This window comes from Micropterus dolomieu, linkage group LG07 (genome assembly GCF_021292245.1).
Source record: "Micropterus dolomieu isolate WLL.071019.BEF.003 ecotype Adirondacks linkage group LG07, ASM2129224v1, whole genome shotgun sequence".
Classification (NCBI taxonomy): Eukaryota; Metazoa; Chordata; class Actinopteri; order Centrarchiformes; family Centrarchidae; genus Micropterus; species Micropterus dolomieu.
Window position 1 is genome coordinate 6,912,199 of NC_060156.1, and position 26,515 is coordinate 6,938,713.

The window sequence follows — 26,515 nt, forward strand, 5'->3', positions numbered from 1 at the left end:
ATAAGCGAAGGAACAAATACATTATATTGAAGTAGAAGTATAATGTGGCATTAAATTGAAATACTCATGTGAAATATCCATAGACTGCATATAAAAAATACCTCACATTTGTCCTTAAGTCCTTGTGTAGATGTACGTAGTTACATTTCCATTACTTGTATCATGATTGATGATGCGTATGGAGGAATTTACTGTAATGTAATGTAATTACAAACAGCAGTTTCTCCTGTTAGAAGACACTCATCCAGCAGGTGGCTCTCTAACCATCTGGGTGGATGCAAAATAATCTTTGAGACTTGTAGAATAGTTATATGATATATGAAATACAAGAAATTTTTATTATCATGAATTTTCTGACTGTACGCTTCTCACAGGTGTGAAAGGATTTTAGTGGTACTGTAACACAGGTAATGAGAGGGTGAATTGCTGAGCTAAAGTAAGCCAACTACAGACAGCCTGTGACTCTCCAAAACACTAGACCAGACTCTGTCTGTCTGTTTGGTCGACTGACTGACGCAGCTGCCAGGATAATGACGCACTCTTATCCATTTGTTAGGTAACCCAAGGTTGAGATTTTCTTTATTTTGTTTCATTACATACAGACTGACTGGCTCTTTGTATGTTAACTTTGGGTTAACTTAAGTAAGTATAGTGTCTTGATTTAAACCAATATGCAATAGAATATTCACACATGAATAGAGGGCTGAACATTAACCTTATATGGACACTTAGTTAATCTGTAGGTCTAGGAAGGGCTCAGTAAACCATGCTGTGTAAGTCTTCATCAGTCTCCGAAACGTCTTCATCACACCTGAACCTGGCTGACTATTTCAATGACTAACAGGGATAAACCAGGGCCGTTGCACATAAAAGGGTAACATTAACATTTATCGTAATACAAATAAAACCATGCTGCACTTTCAGGCCTGCTTCACAATTTATGGGACGAACTGAAAATCACAGATGTGGAGATGCACGGATCATCCCCCGTCATTCAGCAGGAAACACCACCTTGTACTTCACACAAGGTTAAGAGGTCAGTGAAACAGAGCTCTCTCAACTGTGTACATCAATCAATGTTTATTTCAGTTTGCTTTTGCATCAACATATTTTCAGTTCTTTTTTGTCAAGTAATTTCTATTACACTAGTATAATATCAATAAGAACAAAAAGTGGTAGAATCCATTTAAATAAGACAAACTTTGCTGCCATCATTGAGAAAACCAGAGAAATGCTTGTTCAGGATACTACAGTGTGAAGAACTACAGAGTTCCAGTGATTTAGACAGAGCCAGAATACCAGATACAGTACCAGCAGTAACAGGTACAACATATACAGAGAAAAATATCCCAAGAATGTCTTCATCTTTTTGCGTTTTTTGTTACCTTTCTCCCAAGATTGAACTGTACAGTTAATATAAAAACCAAAAACATACTAACAAAACACCCTGTCAGTAGAAGTCAGATGTACTTTTTTTTTTGTTGTTGTTAATTTTCTTCTGGTTTTGTTTTTTGTTTTTTTTGTGTGTTTTCTCTGTCATTGAAAGAACTGCACTCAACACAAATCTCATTGACGGTACAGAGATAGGAGAGATTTTTTTTGGATATGTTTAAGACACATCATGGAACCAAATCATGTGTAATTCCTGAAACCCACGAGGCACTGCTTTAGGATTTCAGGTGACTTGAGTTTGGTGAAAACAAATGGGTTTTGAAGGCTGTTTAAGCCTGAGGAAAGCCTCAGCAGCCTGACAGGTAGCAGGGAGAAATGACTAGCAATGCAGATAGACTCACCTGTGTCTGCTTTTTTTTAGGTTTGTATGTGTTGTTGTGCATATTTTATGTGGGAGTGATCATGATCTAAGTGTTAATGCTCGTCTGCATAAAGGCCTGATGTGTGGGATGGATATCAACAACCCTCTGTTTGGTTTTTCAGATCAATTCAAAATACAGACAAATACACAAGTACAAAACATCCTCCTCAGTTAATGCTGTTTGCCCCGTGTCGTGTGGCTACCCATTGGACATGTACAACACAATCACAATATGATACACCAACCATGTATCATGAAACATTTGTTGTTTTTAACATACAAGAGCCTTCATTTGAGAGGCCATCACCATCAAATATAGGACTGCGACGAGAGGATATCATAGTCATCAAGAACAATATTGCACGAAAAAGAGGAACAATTTGCCTTCAGTTGAAATCGTTGCAAATGTTTTACACATGTACATAGTTTCTTCACTGACTCACATCTGAAACATCACTGACAAAAAAAATACTGTTACTTTTCCTGAACCTTTTACTGATAAACCACTCACAGGGAGGGGGGAGTTGGTCGCAACTGAATGGAAACGATTCCAACTCCGCTTCGTACTCCGGCCACAAAGACGGTGACGACCATTTTAAAGTGGTGCTCGTGAAAAGAGGACCGCTCGGGTTTAACGCTGAAAACGCATAAACCAAAGGCTGAGGCGGAGAGAGAGAGAGAGAGAGAAAGAGAGAGATGGGAGGGTGTCATTCATTTTCGATTACTTTGGCAGAGAAAGAGTCTTTCTCTCTCTCACTCACTCACACTCACACACACACACACAACCTAATGGCTCACGAAATTCACACGTCTGACAAAGGCAGCTAAAGACTCCAATGGTGAACCAGCAACAACCAAAAATAAATAAATAAAAACCCCCTCATATTTTTTTTTATATAAAGAAAACAGACTTTTTTGACTTTGATATATGCCCTCATGGTCAACTCCAAGTATGTCTCATCTGTTCCGATCAAACAGGAAACATATGATGACTACCACATATTAGCTCTTTGTTAGTTAGTTTACTGTGAGTGGATTCACTCATCTTGTTTTTATGGCACATGAATAGTATATAGGTTCATACTATAGCTAGAAACACACTGTGTCCACAGTACACTTTTAACTCTCTCAGCCTTTGCATTCTTCTCACACCAATCTGTTCTGTTTCCATACAACTGTAGTCGGGGAGGGAGATTATCATTTAATGCTTTTGTAAGTAGCAGCAGCCGAAACGTGAAATATAATTAGTGTGATTAGACTGTGCAGAGGTACATGTAAATACTACTGATTTGTGTTTGCACTGTGCAGCCCAGGGTAATTGGCAAGAACATAGTTTTAGCATTATTCTAAGTGTGTGTGTAGAGAAAGTTAACTATGTGCATCTATATTGTGGCAAGTAATATATGCTGAGACTAAGAAAACATTTTCAAATGAACCAAAAATAAAAAATGAAAAAAGGGAAAGGAACACAAGTTTTGGCTTAATAGCAATGCAGGTATACATTTCCCTTTTTATATATACTTTTTTTGTCAATATTTCAAAAAATATAAAGTTTTTCATAGTTTCTGTTGTTGGCTTACATCTTTAAATAAAACGGTTTATTTTTGTATCTCTTGTTAAAGTAGCATGCTGCTTTTTAATATGGCAGTTGGATATTTTTAATAGTCATCCATTTTTGTTTCATGCATTTCTTGTTGTTTAGTTAACTTTTAAGTATCTACACAGTGAGGTCCAGGAAACCCAACTACACACACTCACACATACACCTACACACACACACACACACACACACACACACACACACACACACGTCGGATATTTCCAGATTCATCTTCAGTCCTTCAAATGCCGCCATTCTCTTTCTGTCCTTATCACTACATGTCTAGACAGGGAGCTAGCCCATTGTCGTCCTTCAACAATGTGACAGCGTCATACAAATAGCCACTCCGGAAGCCGTAAAGACAAAGTCACTTCTGAGTCTCTCATTTCATTGCTCTCATTTGTAGAGTGAAAGTCCCTGTCCCGGCATAAAGTTCCCTGCAGTCCTCTGTCCTGCTCTTAGAACTGGTACCACTTCTTGTCCTTGCACTTCAGCATCAGCTGTGAAAAGAAAAACACACATACCATTGATGGTGAGGAATAACACGTTTGTCATCGCTTCATTTCCTGTATGGAGCAGATTTCTTTAGAATAACAGCACATTTTTTAAAAGCTCTGAAGCTGTTGTATGTAGCACTTTTAAACACCAGTTTGGTATTGCTGGGGTAAATAAATAACATCATGGTGCAGAATTAGCCCCACGAGGTCTACTTTACGGATGGGAAGTGTCAGAACAAATATGTGATTACTAACATTTCTGTGTGTCGTTATAAAAATATTAGGCAACAGGATGAGAACAATGGATCTTTTTCTTTATTCTTTTTGCTATTATCATTACAGGGTTCTTTTATTTATAACAGCTATAATGTAACTTAAAACAAACAAATGTTTATTTATTCTTACATGAATTCTGTAATAGTTCCAAAGCTAACTACAAAATATTTCATGCATTCTTTTCAGTTTGAGTTTACCCTTTAATTAACAGTTTTCATAAACACATTTCAACTTAAATTATGAAAGAATGAATTACATTGATAAATTTGGAACTTCTAATGATCTGGTTTTTACCTCATGAGCGTGTTTGGAGAAGGTTTCTGCACTGGTCATCATCATGGCGGTTCGGTCCTCAAGCTCCCCCAGCCTTTGGCCTCTCTCATCCAGAGCAATGCGGGCCCTCACCAGATCACCCACCACTCCACTAGCCGCCACCTTCATTCCCTCCACCCCCACCTGCCCAGGGATGTGCTGGGCCAGACTCCGAGAAGCCTTCCCAGCTGCTGCCTCACCAACTGTCGACGCCGTCAGGTAAAAAGGAACGAGAAAATGACGGGAGGCAGAGAAAAAAAAGCACATTTGATGCATTGTTAGCCATTCACTAGTTGTACAGTGCCTGCTAGATTTTGATATGCGATTACATGTGACATTTTAAGTGGATTAGTACACACTAGAATGAAACTCTTAATATAGAAAAAAAGAGAGAAAAGAGAAATCACGCACAGAGCTCCTCTCTGTCAAAGGTATGGGTATTGCCTCCAAAGAAGCCCTTTAGAAAGCCTCTGTTCTGGGCTTCTGGTGTTTCTATTGGTGTAAACAGCTCTCCAAGCATCTCCTGAAATGAATGACAATGAAAAAACAAAAAGATCCTAGCAATCAATAAAGTATTTTCCTAAAACAATTCATTCCAATTCTGCACCGGAGATGTACTGCCGCTATTTGTTGATCACACATTTGTCATCCCTGAGGGTGGGGTCAAAGTGGCAGTGCTCTCCTCCCTTTATCACCTTTGTGAAAACTGTCATAGTGTCAATTCATATAATTGTATAATAATGTTGGTCTTTGTCCACATACAGGGACAACTTCTCCTCAATGACAGGGGAGTACCTATTGTTGCCTGTAGGTGGCACTATGGCAGCATCATGTCACAAGCTCCGCTGACATCTGTTATCATTAGTGAGGGTGCAGTGATGGCACTTAAGAATAAACACATCTATGAATATGAATATGCCCATGTCTACACAACCACACACTCAGTAAAACCATCTCAACACAGTGGGCCCCGTGGAATTCAAACCACACTTGACATCAGTGACATTTCACTTCAATGGCCTCTGTCAGCTCTCGGTGGGAATAATGGCACCTGCTTATTTACTGCACCAATACTTTTCTGAACTCGATGTGAGACGCAAATTGTCAGTCAAGCAAAATTAGAACCGTCTCTATGTGCATGCATCAGTAGCTTTCAGAAAACCAAACAGCAAAATGCTGCGACATGTCAGAGAGACAAATAAACGGACTGATATACAGTGTTTAGGCTGGATGGACAGATAAACAGCATGCACACACAAACTGCAGCGCTGACCTGCAGGTTGTCACACATCTCCTGGCTGTACGTAATTCTTTGGATCTCTGTCGGGGAGCTGAGATATAGGGCCTGTCCCCCGTTGGTGAAGCAAAAGGTTCTTGCAATGCGCATGTCTGTCAGAGGCAGGTAATTGACATCTATCAGCGGTCTCAGACTGGGCAAACTGTGGGCAGAGCGAGAAGAATAAAAGACGTTAATACAAATTGTACCATGCAAATTAAACCACACCACAAATGGGAGTCAAATTTGGGCAATGTGATTCGATAATAATCATGATGAATTTATTGTGTATCACAATTTCTTTTGTAATAACATTGTTTCTTCTGTGTGACATAGTAAACTGGTTTAATTTTATAATTTACCTATTACAACAATAAATACGTCTCCCTTCAAATGTAAATATTCTTAGAGGTAAGAGATAGAAATAAAACATCCAAACAACCAGAAAAGAGTCATTTCTATGTATATATATGACAATGTAGATACATGACATGATCTTTTCTACACTGTAAACATTCTCGCCTGTAGCTAGAGGAGTATTTGAGAAACAGAGACCAGTTAGTTACAGTGTGTTCATATTAAATACTAATAATTTAATCACACTATTCATAGTTTACCTGTGAAAAGGAAGCACTTTATTTAATGCATCAGCGCAGGCACTCTAAATGCAAAGCATTCATTTTGCACTCAACTAAGTCTAATTAATTGTCAAGGCCAAAGTCAATTATTATAGGATTAATTGTGTGGTCTAAGCCAATATTTTTGCCGCAGGAAAAATTACATCAAATTGAGAATACAGGATATTTCTGTCAGGTAAAAACATCAGAGTTTCCGTTTAATTCTGTTCACAGACACAAACTCAATCTCATAATGCAGATGTACAAAACTTTCAGCTTGTCACATTTTTTGTAAACAGACGAGAGCCTGCAGTTATACCTGAGCGTCATGACGTGTCCGTTAGCACAGAAGCAGGCCAGGCACACGCTGTTACACACAGATACCACATCGGCTCGCAGCACAAAGGATGACTCGGTGATGTTGTGGACAAAGAGGCAAGACTGCGAGGGCATCAAGAATACTTTGGCCTGCCTCTCGGAGCACACCACAGCCAGATGTCCCTCTCCGCAAGTGTCCTGGGAGGAGGATGGTGAAAAGTTGACTAGCTTGCGCCTTCTCGGTCGGTCGGGGTCCTCGGGGGCGTTGGGATCACGCCAGACCTCATAGGGGCTCTGAATGAGCGCTCCCATGCAGTCCAAGAAGGCAAAGCGCAAAACCGAGCCCTTCAGCATCATGACTGTTCCTGGAAGTGATAACAGAGGGAAGAGGGAAGGCATGAAGTCTGAAACTAAAGATTCCAAAAGCTACGGCACATTCCCATAAGCCAGGAAGATGCTGCATGCAAACAATAGCATAGTCACCTTTAGGAACTTAGACTAAGCTGGTATTTACTGTTGGTCCTAAGCAATTCATTATTTACACATTTATTGATGTTGTTTTTTACAAATACAACATTTAGTGCATCAGATACTCTCTACAATCCACAGAAGCACTTTGAAAACACACAGGGAGAGTTCAACAATGCATTTTCCTTCTCCTTGGAACTGATTCTATGACCTTCCAGTAATAAGCCTGCTTCTTGTACGTTCAGTCTCAAGAGAACAACTGCTGCTTCAAAGGGCCTGGAGTTTTGGGTCTATTGATGTTTTTGCTCTGAGACCTTTTTTCATCACGCAGCAGGGTTCCTGGACCGGTAATACATGTCTGAGTGGCTTGTTTTTGTTTAGTCAGAGTGCAAACACAATGGGGCTGCAAAATCTAACCCTGTTGAGTGAACCCTTGAGTGCAGATGGTGAGTGTCAATGCAAGATTGTGTATGACAAACGCCTGTCGAAGTTCTGCATGACAACAGATTTATAACTCAATTTCGAACTGAAACAAATGTGTTTTTAAAAGCCCTTAAGTATGAGTAAGACCAGGGGAGAGTTGAGTTTTCAAATGCTGCTCACACACAGTGCACTTAATTCCTCAGGTAATTTACCAGCTCTTACTCTAAAAGCCTCGTATTGCATCAACATCGCATTTTCTCATATGTCTGAGTGGGTGTTTTGTGTCAAACATACAAGTGGAATTGAGATGAAAGCTAATGTTTCTGCACTTAAATGACTGTTCTGAGTGTGTGTAGCCTATATCATTATTTGTGAAATTTCACAATAATATGGAAAATGAAAGGATTTCAAAAGTGTACTCCAGATTCAGCAGGCAGCTGTTTTCAGCCCAAAAGCTCAAACACACCCACTGTACATTACCTGCCCAGCACTGAACAGCCACATAATGGAGCATTTAGCAGCTAAAGAGCCATATTTCCCTCAGGAGTTGAATCCAAAATCAGACAGACAGAAGACTGAAGATTGAACACTGTCTTAATCTGCAATCATCAGGTAGTTAGACATAACTCCAAATGAGCAACTGTTTGCTAAAAAGCCATATTAGCTTCATAACAATATATGAAATTTGTGTTTACAATAAGAAAACATTCAATTAAAGCAGGTTTAAGGTCCATAACATCAGTCACATTGACTCGGTCCCTTATGGCAAGTCCTAGACTTTTGGTTTGAACCTACTGTAGTTGATTGAACCTTTTTCATGTGCAAAATGCTTAAAGATGGGACAAATGAATATAGTATGGACGCTTTGTGCTACTCAAACTGAGCCCCTATTTCAGTTGGGCCAGTAGTTTAGAAAGGCTCCATTATATCCCAAATCCCACTGTGTCCCACTGTGCAAGTTTCATAACAAATGGTTAAAAAACAGGGTAATGGAGGACAAAGCATGATCCTTTCATTCTATTTCCACAAATCACAGTTAAAAATTTGGCTTTTTGTCTGTCATGTGGAGCATAAAACCCATTATCACAGCTTCAAAGCCACAGGTGAGAAGAAAATTTCAATAAAAAGGACGTAGTCTGAATTGAAAATGCAATATCGTTGAATCAGTTAATAGCTTGCTTGTAGTGGTGAGTGAATAGTCTCAAAATGATGGTGGGATTAAAATAATTATGAAATTGATAACATATTTAGATAAAATTTTTCTTTTCTTAATGCCTTCCTTTTTTGAAAGGCAGTTTTGGGTTTTTATAGATTAATAGATTCATTATTGGGATTTTGTTGTGTATAGTGTATTTTCTATTAGAACACTTCTGATCTATTAAAACTTAACTGTCTTATCTTTAGAGGTTTAGCTATTATTTTTATCTGTTATGACAATATTGTACACACCGTCACAACATTGCCACAACTCAAGTCAGAAAACAGGTTGTATATAAGCCAACAGTTTAGCAAGATTACTAAAAACACTGTCTGGTGGTAAAAGCACTGAAGATGCAGGAAATTGTGCACACAACTATGGTAAAGATGCCTTTGAGATGAATCCCAGTCTATTTGGGACCTACCACTGGGGCCAATGGTCACAGGTTCCTCCATCCTCTCCTCCTGGTCGGTGGGAATGGACATTGGGATGAGCAGGACCACACCTAAGCTGGTGCCCACCCACAGACATGGGGTGGGCAGGGCGTCACCCTTGCGCCCGAAGGACTCTCCAAGCTGCAGTGTGGTGATAGCCTCTTTGGTGTCCCGGTCGATGCTGGACACACTTGAACTGCGAGAACGGCTGAAGGAGTTTTCACGACTCTCTGTGGCAGTAGCCGCCAAACACAGGAGCGCGGCACAGGCAGAGATGATGCAAGAGGAGAGAGACGTGAAGCAATGGCCAGAGAAAGGGGAGCGAGAGAGAAAACAGGAAAGAGAAAGGTAGAGTTGGAGATGTTGTGGAAGGGAGCAGCAATGTGTAGGACAAAGGAGGAAGAATGGTGGTATGAGAGGATCAAAATGTTAAAAAGAAAAAAAAATACATAGTAAGGAGGAGAGTGATAAGGAACGCAGAGGATCAAATATTCTAAAAGTTATATATGCTTTGTCTGCAGATTGTATGCAATGTAAAACTCTGGAACAAATATGTGATACAATGTGATCAATCATTACAGAGGGACGACTGGACAGAAACATAGTCTCACACCAAACCCTGTACACACACACACACACACACTTCTGTCTTTATTTATTGAGAGTGCACTGGTTTTTATGTAGTGGCCAGAAACACTGCATTTACAGACAGACACTCACATACGCTCCGGCAGTTCTCAAACTCAAACCCTCCTTTGACTCCGTTTGAGTGTTACCCATTCAGGTCCTCCATTGTGAACTTAAATCCTCCATCATAAATGTATTTCTGTATTGCTGCATTTCTGAATTATTCAGAGCCCGGCAATGTGCAGTACTGCATTCCCGGCCCAGTGGTACACAGAGTGCAGACTTTATGTAACAACAAACTACAGATGGGTGCAAAGCCCAGCGTACACGTGTCAGGCTAAAATTAAGAAAATTCTGACAGATGTTCAATGAATGCAATTTTCAGTAACATTTCAAGGCACTATGAGAACCAAAATTCAAACAGACCCAAGAAAATACATCCACTATTTATGGGTGGTTTGCGGGATGTTACAGTTTGCTGTATGCCAAAACTATGCACTGCTGTAAAGATTGCATCACCCGACTCCCTACACCTTGGGACAAGAGCAAGCACTTCTAGGCATGTTTTAGACGAAACAGGGCCACAGGACGGACTGACATACTGACTGACGGACGGACGGAGGGACGGATGTATAATAATCAGCAGGACAGCAGCTTTGTGGCCGAAGCCCCCTTACCTCTCTCATTCCAGCAGTAGGGGGCGGTGGTGTGGTGCTCGTCGTGGGAGTACATAGTGACTCCATGTAACTGCTGAAGCATTGCCCTCCTGGATGCATAACCTACTCATTCCCCACAACATGAACCCCATATAACAAACCACACCCACCACACCCCAAAGAAACACACACACACACACAAAAAGTGCAGCAACACAGCCAGAAAAAAATATATAAATAACCCAGACGAGACGGACAGATGAACAGCAGAACCAGAGAATGACAGAAAGGGAAAGAGAGAAAGATGCAACTGAGTGTGGAGAGATTGCTTCAAATATATACAGAGAAAGAGAATGCGTCTGAAACATAGGCTGCTCGTCTATGTTTCTGGTGGCCACACAACCTCTACTCGCTTATCCATCTCCTCTCTAAACCCTGTTTCAGGGTTTGCACGTGCTCAACTTAACACTGTTGGCACAAGAGGTGCAAGTTTATACGCTTCTAATGTTAGAAACTTTAATACAGCATCCCTACATACAGTCCGATGTGCTCAGAGAAGAGATACTACTGTACAGCACTGTTGCTCGACAGCCAATATTTTGATACTGCTTTCTGTGATACTGCTGCAGGTCCAAAACTGGCGCAAGCAGTCAAATCCAGAAGCAATTAAATATGAAACTAACAGGAAAACTCCTCCAAAAAAAGGTGCTACAAAGCTACAAGAATGGAAAGTTGTTTTACACTATCAGAGCAGTATCGATATATTTGGGTTTGTTTTTTTGTCACCATTCTGGTATCGTGACAACACTGCTGTACGATACCGCTGACAGCCACAAAGACAAAATAGCCTGTTGCTGTGAGTCTGGGTAGCAGCAGCTTGGTTTTTGCTGTGCGTCGCTGGGGCGTGTTTACGCTGTGTGACAGGGCCTGTGGGGTACTGGCTAATGAAAGTCAGGCACAGTGGTACTTTGACAGGACACAGGGACTCCTGGGGGGCCCTCACAGGGAGCTGGAGGCAGGCGAGGCAGGTGATAAGGGAAGGCAGACAATCTGAAGCGTTGAGACAGACAAAGTGCCAGATTTATACAGTGGTACAAGCGCATACACCCACACACAGTGCAGAGAGACAAGGACAGACACCTGGAGAGTACGCTGAACTCCTTTTTTCATTTCTATGTACCACCAATGTGTACAATGACAGTATGATGCCAATTAACACATATAAATAGATGTATTTAACAGGTTTTCCAGGATTTAATTGTGTGCTTAATTGGAAAAATAAGTGATCTTTGGCCTCAAAATGTAACTTTTTACCAGTTAAGTTTGTTAATTGTTGCAGGGATTCATCAGGGAATCTTTTATCACAAAGCTATTAAATGGCAGGACCTCTGTTTCGGCATTTGGTTTTTATCTTGCAGTCAAACAGGGACGTAGGTGTGTGTGTGGGTGTGGACTTGAGTGTCTTTTGAAGCCTCTTAAGCATCTGGCTAGGTAGTCAGTGAGTCACCTCACCTCTGTGCTATGGTGCAGTAAAATATATTCTATTACTGCCTCTTTTACTTGTGAAATTTGTGATATTATGGGATTTGTAATATGTGGTTCATACTTAATTGAAGATGTCCAGTAAGGTCACACTGTGGGGAAAACAACAACTCATCTTTGTATACTAACAAACAAATCAACTGATAAAAACATACACACACTCCATCTTATGGAATTTCCTGTTCTTAAATAACCAATGCCAATTTAATGACCACGTCCGCAGGCAAATTTAATGATATCATACAATTCTGTCCTCAACATCTAATAGGTGTACTACCTAACCAAGATGGCAGGTATGGAAATGTTTACTGTACAGTGAGTCTGGCTTTCCCTGCCATTTCCCTTCTGTCTCCTCGCCTGGCATGCAGGCCTCATTAACATCGGCCTCATCTCTCGCACCGCTTGCTGACCTTTAATTATTCCAGTGATCCTGCTGGCTCTTCACTGTGGTAACCCAGTGCAACTGATAAACAACAGTGCCAAAGGTAGGCAACAGATAGAGAATATGCAACGGTCTGCTGGGTAAATGGACTGTTCACGCATCCAGTGATTCAATCAAAACAGCAACAAAATGAAATCCAACAGTTACCTCCTCATTTTCCATATCAGAATGCAATGTTACCATTAATAAGCAGATGCAGCTTCAACTGGTGCCAGAGTCTCATGAAGGACATGTGGACTGATTGATCCACTAAAAACGTGCCAAAGAATCGTAAACATGGACAGATTTATCAGCATAATGTTGTAATATGTTGCTCTGTTCACAGTCAAATCTACGTGGTACAATCTTCATTACACCCCACAGTATGGAAGTGTTGGGTGCATGCTAAGACAACTTCAAAGCAAATTGCCTATCAGATAATGTAATTTTATGTTTGCCAACCTGACATTTTGGTTAGATGACATTGTGTCCAGATCAAAAAAGACTTACCCAGCGACATCCAAATGAGTGAATAGACACATCTGTTAAACTGTGAACTTTGAAACACAGGAGGATTTTGTAGGGTAAAATGAAATACCATGGACTTCCTGCATTGGGTCTATATAGACAGCAAAACAACTAAGGACAACAGAGAATATCAGCTTTGATATGCATACAGTACTGTAAGTGAAACACTGCAGTTTAGTAATCATTTGACATCTAGGTTGTCACAACCTGGTGTAACTAGGTCCCATGACGATATTAATGGTGCCCAAACAATCAGTAGGACTCAATCAGCATGTAAGTCTGAAGGCCTAGCAGGTACATCAATCTCTGTCTACCTGTGTGATAGATTTTCCCTTTTGGTTACTTTAAATATCAAAGTGCTACCGTGTTAAATCATAATTCAAAGTGTCATGCTAAAATATTCAAGAAGTCTGTTTCTTCTGGATAGTTTCAGAGGTTATAGATGCATTAAATCAACTGTGATTCCACCATCACCTGCATCAGTTTGGCTGATAATGCAGCTGTAGCCCAGGCGGTGGCTTTAATAAAACATTCAGCTTATGCTAATGAAAAACTGCTCCAGGTCACTGTTGTATAATAGAGGTCGATGAAGATGGCAGCGTGAATCTAACTGCAGAATTGGCGTAAAAGGGTCAACTGTCACTGCACCTACCCTGTTTATTATTTAGCATAAATACTTTGCATCAGCATGTTGTGTTAAAACCCTCCCCCCAAATATAAAAATCTTTGTAACTTTACAGCACAGATATGAGGAGAATGTGATTTAGGAACATGCTCCTATTTTCAACTGCCAAGATTTGCATCCACTGTGTGGTACTTTTTGTATGATGTACATGCAAGGGTGGCTACAGTAACTGTGACATTTTGGGGAACTGTCACAGTGTTGGGTGTCCCATGGAGAGATTAGCCTGTAGTGACCTGACGGAGACTTCCCTTTTATCTGACAACGTCCTGACTATAATGCAAATACAGACTGGAGCGTGTGTGCGTGACCTGCACAACCAGAGTTTCCCAGGGATGAGAGTTTACATATGGTGTGGCACCAGGTTTATAAATCAGCAACATTGTGTTGTGGAAAGTGGAGCCTATAATTTCATGATCATGAAGACTTTGACTGAAGCACATGTTAGTTTACATACACATGACTCTATGGATAATCCACTTCCTAAACCTGCAGTCTCTTTGGCCATTGTCTCCAATCCCCACATTTATTTCCTCCACACCCAAAAATTCCTCCATCCAACAATACCAGTCATTGTAAAGACTTAAAATGCAGCTAAGTTCAGCTCACAAACACGGCGAGTGATATTTCGCTGTAGCTTTTCCACTTAAAGAAAATATGTAGTTCTGAGTGCAAGAGAGAGAGAAATAACTTGTCGAATATGACAAGAGAATGTCAGCAATCCTGTTAAGATGAAAGGAGTGGTACGCAGAAGGAGGTTGTTGTTTATTCAAAGTCAATAGATGCCCCGGCGTCTTGATGTCTGTCGCCTGGCAGTGACAGACTAAGTGCAAGATTTCAGACATATTGTGTAATCATTTGTTGATGTACAATCCTGACGGCCATTTTTCTGTGTCAGTTCTGAAGTCAATATTTCAAAATTACACTGCTGGGAGTGTCATTTTAAGCCCTCACTTGACAGCACATTATTTTATCTGATTTTTTGTTTTTATGTTGACCATCTCTTGGTATATTTTCTGTAAGAAGTATAAAACATACCAATAACAACAACCCAAAATATGAGCCATATTACTTTAAAAATGGTAATCAAATTGTCAAGGATGGACCAATGTATTAAATGTTAAAATATGTTTTATCAAGGCCTTCAGAGGCTTAATTCAGATTTACAGGTAATAATATAGAAATACAGCAGTAGCTATGAAAGCACTGAAACACCTGTTGGCATCGCACACACATAAGACACTGAAACATACTATATACGACATTCCCTTTCTATCTCACACAAAGGCGCATGTACACACACACACACACACAGCCTACTTGTTCAATATATTTTTAGATGGTGCAGATCAATGTCAGGTGTGAATTAAAAGAGTTCAAATGGAAGAAAATAAATGTCAGATTTGTCAATGAAATGTCGAAATGCCAGAGTGCAAATCATTGCTTGTACGACCGTCTTATACTACTTATTCATCTGCTTTGTTTGCATACTGAAGGGCTATTTGAAAAACTAAATAAACAAACAAAACATTTTCTGGTAACTGCAATATGAAGAAATTGTATATACTCACTCACAAAAACATTAACTAAATAAAGACAGATGAAATGCTTCCCTCGGCTCTTGTGGATTATGAGAAAGTTGGGAGGTGTGGCCACACTACATAAACCTCATGTGTGCTCTGTTAGCTAATTTACAAAAAACAAAACACCCAGAACCAATTTCTGAGAAGAGAAAAAAACATGAGAAAAAAAGTCAGAAAACTAACACTTCAGTGCTGCTTTAAAAGTTAAACAGATGGCCTTTTTGATGCACAGGAAAAAAAACAAGAAAGAAATGCACTGGAGAAGTAAAAAACACTTTGTTAAAAGACTTAATATTGCACCAACCTTCAGGCCTGGGACATGGTCCACACAAGCAACAATATTAAGGGACACAATGCAAGGGCTGTTTCTTGCATTCAAGATAAGCAGAACCTTTAGTCCAGATGTTGTAAGGTGATGCTAATGCAAGCTGCAGAGTTATATGTTTAAAGTGCCTAAATGCAAACACAGCTAAACAGCTACACATTAACAAGTACTTGCTGTTGGTGTGAACATTCAACGGTTATACTACTCACCATGTTCATCTTGTAAATAGCTGCCAGCAACTGCTTGCTGATCACCAGTCACCTTTGTGTGAAACGCATCTTCTGAAATGTTCAAGTTATGTTTTAGGGGTTATTAACAAAATTGACCATTCACTACGTCCTTCATCTCATATTTACTAAGCTTTCTGTTCTCGCATGGCACAGATGCATGTTTACAATAACGGTGGCAGTTTTAACACCCAAAATTCTTAGTAATGTCTGAAACAATGGGTCTGACTCAAATGACGGCTGTAGTTAGCTAGCTAATTAGCTAAGATTAGCTCCATTAGTTGGTTGAAAATGCTGCCTCTGGCTAACATTTACTGTTTTCAGTTGACTCGTTTTAAAACAAGAATGTTGTAAAAGGGGTCTTAATTAATTAATTAATTGCACTGGGTAGCTGACTACTGAGGGTGAGCAAGCTAGGCGGTCACGCTAACATTTGCAACTTACATTAGAGCAGCACACACACGGTTTAATCAATTCCTTACACTTTTGCTCTTGTGTTTTTTTTTTTGTTTTGGAAAGGCTAAAAAAGACACCACCCTCCAAGCTCCTAAGAGTCTAGGCATTGATCCTACTACAGCTCTTTACATGCCGCTTCAACATGTAGAGAAATCAAAAGCTGTGAGTGGGCACTGCTTGGGGGAAGGGTTTAGTGAACAGTCAATTATGAAATGTTTTTACTGAACCAAACCTACTGCAACTAAAGCATGATTTAGGTTTTTGTGCTGCTAACTTGCATTAGCATAAGCTTGCCTTGTGTTAATTATGTATCAGGCCTTAATCCACTTACCCCAGGGCGAGAGGATGGCATGCACTTGTTGGGAGGGAGGGTATGTTATAGAAGTTTAGGGAAGGGAGTTGGGAAGACAAGCACACACCTTCAGTGTGGGACACAGGCAAAGAGATCTCCATGCAAGCAGCGGACTGGGCCTTGCGGAAGGGCGGTCGGCCAGGGCCTCTGCGGGTAAGCCGTGGCCCCTCGGGACCCATCGGGACGCGAGGCTTCCCCGCTGAGCAGGGCTGGGAGGTGGGGCTAGTGCAATGTCCATTGACATGATCTGTAACAACGGCAAAGCATTAACAAACAATACAAAGATGGAAATAAAACTTTCAAACATATTCTAATCCACTGCCGCAATATCCATCTTCATGAGTCATTCAGTCTAATAATGAGCAAGGGAATCTTGTTTAATAAAGACAAAGGTGAAATCTTCAAATAAGGGGAGAAAATTCAACTTATTTATTATGCAATTTTATCTTTTTCTCACCCTATTTGAAAATGTTGCAATGTGCAGACTTAATACTCAGTATTGTACTACATGAGCTATTTAGATGGGTATTTTTGCAGTGCAGGAGGAGCAAGCTGATGTGGAAAATCTGATTGTCAACAAGAAAGATGGTAGTGAGGGAGAAAGGGAAAGCGAAAGTCAGTGACAAAGAGCTGGAGAGTGGTTTGAAGTAAGTATGAGCAGGGAGGAGAAAGAAAGGTGAAAGGTGCTTGGAGAAAAAAAAGAGCAAAATGCAGAGGCAAACTGTGGGTGCAGATTCATCCAGTCTATGCCAGGAAAGAGATATGAAAATTAAAAGAAAAAACAGGCTTCTTTCATCTCCACTTTGTTTGTTTTTTTGTTATAAAACCTTGTTTTCAGGAGAAACAGATTCTTTCTTTTTAGGACCTAGCTGTGGCAAAAAGGTACAAGTGAAGAAAATAATATTTAAAAAAATCTAATATCTCCTTTTTTATTATAATGCAAAAGTTGTTGGGCCCCATAATCAGCTACAGATGGTGGTGACAGGAAACACTTATTATTTTCTGGAACTGTAGCCTTACATGGCCTCCCCCCAGGGACTGAGTTTGTTGGAAGCTTTGTCCTTTCTTCGTGTACAATGCTTGTGTGTGTGTGGGCAAAATAATTTGTTTAGAGCCAAACTGTATTAATGAGACAAAGGAAAGCAAAGCAGGAGTGTGGACTGGGTGCACTCTGCGGTTCTTTGTTGCCAGCAGTTTATTCGGCAAGACAAAAAAGCTGCCAAGACAAGCCGTAATTAACAGCTTCATGATACCTACACCTGAGTACTCTCATTCTCACTTGTCTTGAGAGACGAGTAAATAAAACAGTGACCTTTTCTTTAATGACATCCCTGTGGCAGTAAAACGATGTGGCTGTCTCTATTTTTTTGTCTTCCCTTTCCCCTCTCTCTCTGAAATTCTCCTATGTGGAGACTGATGAAGCATGAGGAAGATTAGCAATGTGCAAATTAGTAAAAACACTGGACAGTGCCCCCTTGTCCCTGTCCTCTTATTATTTGGCACTAACCATGTGTCTTTATCCTGCTGAGCCAGTTGATGCACAAATTATTCAATTTCAAAGTGAAGATGAAAAACTCCGGGGTGCCACCCAGTCCGCGTGCAACACTCGCTCAGTTTCACAGCAGGACGAGCCGAGGCAATGCAGCCAACAAATACCAGCGCCTTATGACGACACCGCTGTATATCCGTCTTAATTTTGTTTGATATTGTGAATTTCAACCAGAGATGCAGCAAATCAGTCATTTGCCTCGAAATGTTCTGCAGGAAACTTGCACATAGCAAAGAGAATGGCACTGTAACCACACGCAAACCCACCGCACGGATTACTGCACTTGACCATCAAGAGTGTACTCGTACACATAAACACACACACGCGCATACAAACAGAATCTTTTTTTGGTATAACTCACAGTTGTTAAGAGGTTCATACTGTTCAACTTTGAACAAGGTAAAAGATTAATTAGTTTTGATCAGACTACATGTGTGATGAGACAGTTTAAGACTGTTGTCAGTTGAACTTTCAAATTTGGGTTCATGTTCTCACTTTCACTAATTCTTCAATTGAAAATAATACAGGGTTGACAAAATCAAAGCATTTTTTTTATACCTGTCAGATAAAGAAAGGTTATTAAAAGAGGCAAGAGACATAAGTAGGCACCAGCACCATTTGTGTTAAAGAAGCAGAAGTTTTTAAAGAGGACAGCGTGTATGACACTGCAGAAGCAGAGCAAAGGGAAACCTGAGATTGTGATGTGTATGTACAGCAGTTAGAGATGTATGGGGGGGAAGGCTCAGTATCTGTAATGCAGATGATCCAGTCAAAATGGAGAAGACTGTTTAAGATAGAAATGATCCAGTTACAATGAGAGAAGTAGCAAGTGATCCAATCACTGTAGAGCAAGGCTGTCAATGGAGGAAGGGTTGTAAAATCAGAAGATGGTCCAATCATGATAAAGAGATAGAAAACCTCAACTTTAAATATGGGCATGAGTTACAAATCACCTTTATAAACACTTGCAAAATGTAGAAGAAGAAACAAACACAGAAGATTTAAATCAAATCAAAATACATTAAGGGGCAAAATGGACAAAAACTTGAGCGGGATAGTCTCATGGGCTGGTTTAACAGGAGTGGAGAGTGACACTGAAACTGAAAGAAGAAAGTTTGAGTAAGAATAAAAACTACTAAAGCAACTAAAAGCCTAGAGAACATGAAAAAAGAATAAACTAAATGACTCAAAGGAAATCAAGTGAAAACTGCTGGCTTTCGCCTACCGTACCAAGATCAGTCTTAAGATCTGTTGGCAGACTTAACTTTCTGCCGGGTCCCTTTACTGAAACAAAAGAATAGGAAACAAAGCACCAGTTAATCCCTTCAAATAAAAAAAAATGAATAAAAAAATAATAAATCATAAAAGTTGGTGTAATCTAAGTCAAACAATGAAAAACAAAAAAACTAAACAAAACCCAAACCAAACAAAATGGAAATCACTCAAATGAACAAAGAACTAGAACATGCAAATTGGTGCAGTTGCACACCGCAGGCATATTTCAAAATGCATGCTCTATTGTTGTCCCAGGCCAGTGTTCCCAGCTATTTCTACAAGATCAACAATACCTACACTGGGCTAGTGTAAAAAAAACCTGCTTATCCACATTCTGAGCATTGTATTTATAACAACTAATGGTCATTGTGTTGTTGGGCTGCAACAAGGCAAGAAGAGCATATGTAATTTACTCTGGATATGGAACTTGAGTCCCCCTCTGTGCAGATTTCTAAAATTTGATTAACCCTGCCAAATGTCATAAAATTCAGCTTGTAAGATTTTCTAAGGCCTGGGATATCTGACATGGAAGCACAAATAAATGGGGTGACACCACAGGGTGTCAATACAAATCACAGACACTGGAGGCAACAAAATAACTTAAAACATTTTGCAAGCATTTTGCAGTAAATAGAGAACTGCAAAGGTCGAACTTGAGATGTTATGAATCAGTTTCCCCCTCAAAAAGAAGGCAATTGTTTCGTTGAATGATTTAATTGATTGTGGAAGACACAGGATGGTGTTTACATGACGCTGGATAAATTTCATGACCACGAGGAAAACAGCATGACCATGAATTTCCATTCTTCATTCTGACCCCTTACTTTAGATTTGAACAATTTGTCAAGGGAATCAGTGACGATTCCTTTGAAAACTAGCTCTGCCATACAGTACCACAAAAGAAAAGACCACAGCAGAGGATATGGGTCCAACTGTACTGTAATATAACAGTTTATTCCATTTTTGAAGTTCATTTGCTGTGAAGGACTATGTAGGCAGGGCAGTATCAAAGGTCATTTTGAGGTAAAATGTCTTTTATTGCAGAGGATATTAGGATGTCATTGTGCTCTTACTGAATTTCTCATATCAATGAATTTCTGTTTCCATTTTTTCCAGGAACAAGTAAAGCCTTTCGGATTAGTGTTGCTAATGAGATTATAGATGAGCTCTGTGTGTGTTTTTCATAATAAACTGTAGTGACCAGATGCTGCTGCAACCATTTAAAATGTGCAGTGTTAGGGATACAATGACAGAGAACATGGTCCCGTAATAAACCTGTTACACATTGATGATCCTCTGTTTAAAAGCTCAGCGGCACTGCATGCATTATCATTCATTACTGTGTTTTTGCAGCAAGGTCCCACTTTTTACTACATACTCTTTGAATCTTCATGCTAACTTTGGTCGGCTGAGCAACGTCACAATTTTGTGTCTAAATATGACAATAGTAATAAGTTTATGTTTATTATTTATGTATATACTATGATGAATGTACTTTCTTTTCACGGCTGGAGCAACTTTTACCCCAAGCTGGTATTTTCTTGTTGATATTTTTACGTGACAATATTAAAAAGCTTGTATGACAGCAGTTTATGTTAGACTAGCCCCATTTGTGACCTCAGCAGTCCACATGTTACCCCCTGATTTGGTCATATACTGTTATCCACACAAACACAAAAAGGTTTATTCTTTTTTTACCAGTTATTCAGAGTGTTGCACCTTGAACATTGTTTTGTGATATCACACAGATTTCTACTGTCTGCCTGGAATGATGAAATGTTTGTCAGAGCTGAGACAGTTTAAATCCAACATTTCCACAGAATACAGAATATGCATCCCTGAGCTCTTCATCTAAGCTGGCCATGGATATATTAAATTTGGTTTCCTCAGGGGCAAACATTTGACCATTCCAGGCTAAATTAAGATGTAAACAAGACTAAGAATCTGCGTACATGCTAGCTGCTCTGTTAGCTGGTGCTTAGAGCTAAATGTTAACTTCAGCATACTAACATGCTCATCCCAATGACAATGCTAACATGCTGATGTTTCACTGTAGTTTAGCTTGTTAAGCATGCTAACATTTTCTGATTAGCACTAAACACAAAGCTAAATCTTTTTGCTGGTATATGGTCATAAATAAGTAAGTACTGGACAAGTTAATATTTTGATCTGATTGTGGTGATGAAAGGTTACCAAAGTTCATCCTATAGCAAAGTTTATAGTAATCCATCCAAGAGGTGTCAAAATATTTCACTCGACCAACCAACTGACAGATGTTAGCATGGCTAAAACAAAACAAAAAATCTTTTCCCCTAAGGTTTGCGTAAGGAACTTAATGTGACCTAATCATCGTAATGTACAGAATGCTGAGGTCACAAATGGGGCTAAAGTTTGATTTGATCAGGCCACAACACTGATAAAGTACAAAGCAAGCTGAAGTCATATTTATCAGCACCGCAGCTGGCCACATAGTGTGCCACATGCAGTTAGTCAGAAACGAGACAGTGATGAATGTTAGCCAAGATGATAACAAGGTGAGATTGTGGATTTATTGAAACACAGTCAGAACGACACAATGAGAAAGAGAGTCCGAGCGCCACAGTCCTGAAAGTAGCACGTTGCCTTTTAGAGACAAAGACATGTGTTTCCAGTGGAGGCACAATGATCAACGGCACACAGAATGAGACACTAGAGGCACTGACGAGTGAGGAGAAGAAGTACCCAGCTAGAATACAACCACTTCCTCTTCCCAAGCCCGCCTGCCTTGCAGCATTGCAGAATGATGTAGGATCCAAGTTCAAAGCCCAGCTCTGGCACATACAACAAACATCACAATGTCTACCCCCTGCAGCTAGGGCAGAGAGATAATGCAACACCAGCAGTCATCCACACAAAAGCATGGAACACATTGAAAAAGCAGCGTCTACTCCTAGAAACACAGTCCCTGTCAGCTTGTTTACACTGCAAGCAACTTGGTCGATGGGTCATTCTGTAGTGACCGATAGTGACGCGAGAGGGTCCCATTGCATTTGTGAGGTGAAATGCACATAAAACCTTTTATTCATGAAAAATTATATGTTTTATATTAAAGTCTCAGTATTGTATTTTGTTATTTTTTGTTTATTGTTTGTATTTCATATCGTGTTGGTAGCCAGTACTCCTTGGTTTCAAATTTTCTATCAACCCTGATAATGGATGAACTCTCCCACCAATTTTCTTAAGAAATTTATACAAATTTTACTAATTAAAATTGTAGTGAAACTGGGAAGGTTTGAATGGTTGCGATCAACTTCTCATCCATTTTGCACCTACCAATTAGATCTTTTCTTCATGAACCTTGGGGAAACAAGGCTTGCTCTTGATGTTCACCGACTATAAAAAAAAATTAGCTTTTTTCAAAGAAGACAGATTCAATTAAATGCATTTACTGAAGATCCCAGTTTTTGTAGCTCTGTAACGTATGAATGTGCCTCTGGCATTTAACGTATGAATGCGCCTCTGGTGTTTTGCTGATAGTGTTGCTCACAGTGTGGAAGCAGAGTTAACATGCAAGGCGCAACATCGAACCAACCACCTGTCAAAAAAAAACCCCAATTATCCCATCTCCCTCCCAATGTTGCATTATTGCCATACAGTGAAAAACCACAAGCACATGTCCACGAAGAGGCTGAGATCCGAGAGATATCCCTCCTCCTCTTACCATTGTCCAGTAAGTAAAAGACTGGACTGCAGTGGCTGGCTCTCAGACTGGCCACAGGCTCTGGCAGGACGCGTGGGTCATTGTGAAGGGAGGTTGGGTAATGAACTGGAATAGGAGATCCAACAGAACAGACAAAGACTTTTCAGGGCAGCACGGAAGAGACAAACACAATGGGTGAACTGGGTTACAGGTTGCAGGTAACAGGAAGGAAATCAGAAGAGAGAGGTCATGAAAACAAAAGGGTTAATAAGAAAATCAAGGAGAACACTATTCCACCAGCAATATGATACTAACTTAACTATTACTATCACAAACAACAACAGTACCACTACTACTACAACACCACAACTGCCAGTCAAGTGTGTCTACCTCTAAGTCAAGTGTCCATCTCGTTTTAATTCAAAATATTTCTGCTGTCTCCACAGGCTCCTTATAGGCAGTCAGTCCTACAGCTTTATTACACACGTCACTGTGACCTGAAGTGTCTTTTAATGCCCCAAGGCATTTTTTTTTTACTTCACAATAAACTCTACAAACACGTCTAAGTTCCAACAATGATTTTAAACACATTTAATACATGTATTTCAAAGAGACAACGAATAATTTAGCTCATCATTTCAAGGTCACAGTCAAACACCTGATACTTGACAAAGACAAATTGTTGGTTGAGATGTCATCAGCCACAATCGTAATAGAAACTCAAAGGAGAGCTAACTTGGCAAACCCAAAAGCAGAGTGCCAACATTCTTCTTTTTTTCAGTGTTCATGTTTGTTACCCAGCACCCGAGGCTGTGGCTGAAAAGCTGTGGGACCACTGACAGAGGACTCGCAGCCTGCTGACAGGCTGTTGGTGTGACACAGCCAGAGTAGACTTTATTTAAAGCGTCCTTCCTACCCCTACTGCAGCAACTTCAAACCTAAGTAAACATCACATTAGTAAGGTCATTCATTTGAGATACAGAGTATGACGATGCTCAACACTAGCGCTAGACTCATATACACATTTTAAGTAGATTTCAATATGAAGAGACTCTTATTGAGCTATTGATTATGGTGATGGAGATGGTGACATCCTCATAATGACATCATCACACAGCCTATGCAGTTTCTTGGTAACTGCAACCTGTTCCCGCCAATGCTCTCTTACTTGCCTTATCCAAAAAACAAGGAGTCACTGAAGCACAGACGCTTGACCTGTGTTAGGAATAGTCTCGAGGCTCAGACAAACCTCATGGCAGAGCAAATACTGACTGAAACAGCAATGTTTACATTTGAAATTTGGTATGGTTGGTATGAGGTTTATGCAACCACAAAATGCTTCAAGGGTGCATTTCTTCATTCCCAGTTTTGGTAATAGTGATAACATTGTTGCATGTGAGTGTGTAACATGTACATGCAATACATGTACAACAATTTTAGTTGTGATCATTGTGTATCAAGATATTACTGCAAAATCATTACAAATAGAAAACTTGATGTGATTTTCGGTGACTTACTTAAAATGTCCAGTATTTGTATATAATTTATTAAACAGTACACCTATGCTGGTTTATAAGTAGTAATATAATGCATAGGTTTTAATGTGTATTAGACAGATGCTACTAATAAAAAGTGCACCAGCACTGTTGGTAGGAGTATTTTAACATCAAACCACCTCGAGTTTAATGGAGCTGAGCAGGTGGCATCTGTTCGGCACACCGTTTCAGCCGTCCCCTCCTTCCTTTCTCCCCCAACTTGCTCACCGCTAAATATATCCTGCCGGGTCAGCCACCGATCACCGGCATGTCAGGTTGTTAGTCCATCTCACAACTGGTTCTGGTCAGATAAGACTACATACTATAGCCACAAGTAACATAAGGCTCCCCGAGGAAATGTAACGCAGAACCCGCAAAGCAAAACAACAGACGTCAGGACATCAAAAAAAAAAAAAAGACAATGGGGAGAATGTGGAGGGAGACAGCTTTCAGGCAGGAGAAGGGCCAATTACTGGGCCTAATGACAAAGGGAAGGTAGGAAAAGGTCAGGAAAAAGAGAGGGAAAGGTGTGTGAAGGAGTGGTGAGAGAGACGCCTGTTATTGACACACAGGGTGAATCAGGACAATGGCTGGCTTCCTTAATAAGCTGTCCAGAGTCTGTATATGGCCTTGAACAGACACAACACACCTGGTGGGCCAGGGACAACCAGACAGCCTCTAATGAAGGGTGGACGTTGATATTCAGCAGGAGGAAACAAACCATGAACTCTTCGCCTATCAAGCAGAGCACACCTGTGTTTTCTGGTTTGTCTCCAGCCATAACCAGTTTAAATATACATCACCGCATTAATATTAGATTATAGATAGATAGAGATTTCTTTTTAAGCTGACAAAAATTTTTACTTTGGTCGCTTTGATATTAACCATTGTTAGCATTTCCATCTTGATTGCAGATTATAATTCTGAAACTACTCAGCTAAATGGAACAGCTCTACCAATCTCTATTTCCCCCCCTCTCTGGGTAAATGTTAAAGTGAATCAGACACTTGATCGTGCTGCGTCGTGCTGTGTCTGTCCCTACGCTTTTTATCCATCTATCCATAACTCTTCCTTTGTTCAGTTTCCCTAATTAGCAAATGACAGGGACTGTAATGGGACAGAATGACCATGACCTAGTCCACATCACAATGCTGACAGACTCTCTGCCGAGACAGGAAAGAACATCTTGTCCTGGTTTTGTTATTCAGTTTTTATGCTCTCCTTAAGAAACTCAAAGGCAAGGCTGTAGGGTGTGCAAATGTGAGAAGAGCATTAAAAAGACAAAGCTCAAGCGCGAGACAACCAATTTGTGTTGTCTGAATATACTGATAAAGTAAACAAGCGTACTTGCTGGATAAAAATTTTAATCAACAAACACACAACTTAATTTGCAGTCAAGTATTATTCCAACTGTTTGTAAAATCTGCTCAAAAACAGAGTAATAAGATACTTTGGAGCTCTAACAAGGACTTGCAAGACAGACAGGTTTGTAGCAGAAACATCTAGTCAAGTCAGTTCCAGTTTATTTGTATAGCCCGTAATCACTGCCACCTCAAAAAAAGAGGAGGAAGTTAATGGTTAAATATATCTGCCTTTTCATTCAATTAGCCATTTTATTTGGCTAGATGATGAAACACTGCTCACTTGCTTGTAGCACAGTCCTCCATCACGAAGCAGCAGAATGCTCAGGACCTGACGGAGTAATCTCTGAGTCATTGTTTAGTCACGCTATTCGCCCCCCTGCGGATACAGTGCATTGGTCTTTCTATGCTACTGGGCAACAAGATGCTTACTTATGTGCTATACCTACAAATAATAATATTTTCCCAAGCAAGACTCTACTGTT

The 26,515-nt window shown here is 40.1% G+C and overlaps 1 protein-coding gene across 1 annotated transcript in view; it reads right to left on the bottom strand.

The window, feature by feature from the left end:
• Nucleotides 1-1,113: 1,113 nt before the first annotated feature.
• stxbp5l (syntaxin binding protein 5L) overlaps nucleotides 1,114-26,515 on the bottom strand; it is a 79,108-nt gene continuing 53,706 nt past the window's right edge. Inside the window, exons 17-24 of the mRNA XM_046053791.1 lie at nucleotides 19,411-19,464; nucleotides 16,699-16,878; nucleotides 9,223-9,462; nucleotides 6,711-7,074; nucleotides 5,772-5,937; nucleotides 4,910-5,021; nucleotides 4,481-4,701; nucleotides 1,114-3,913 (exon numbers count right to left, since the gene is read on the bottom strand). Of these exons, the coding sequence (XP_045909747.1) occupies nucleotides 3,872-3,913; nucleotides 4,481-4,701; nucleotides 4,910-5,021; nucleotides 5,772-5,937; nucleotides 6,711-7,074; nucleotides 9,223-9,462; nucleotides 16,699-16,878; nucleotides 19,411-19,464 (1,379 nt within the window). The 3' untranslated portion in view covers nucleotides 1,114-3,871. The remainder of the gene's footprint in view (nucleotides 3,914-4,480; nucleotides 4,702-4,909; nucleotides 5,022-5,771; nucleotides 5,938-6,710; nucleotides 7,075-9,222; nucleotides 9,463-16,698; nucleotides 16,879-19,410; nucleotides 19,465-26,515) is intronic.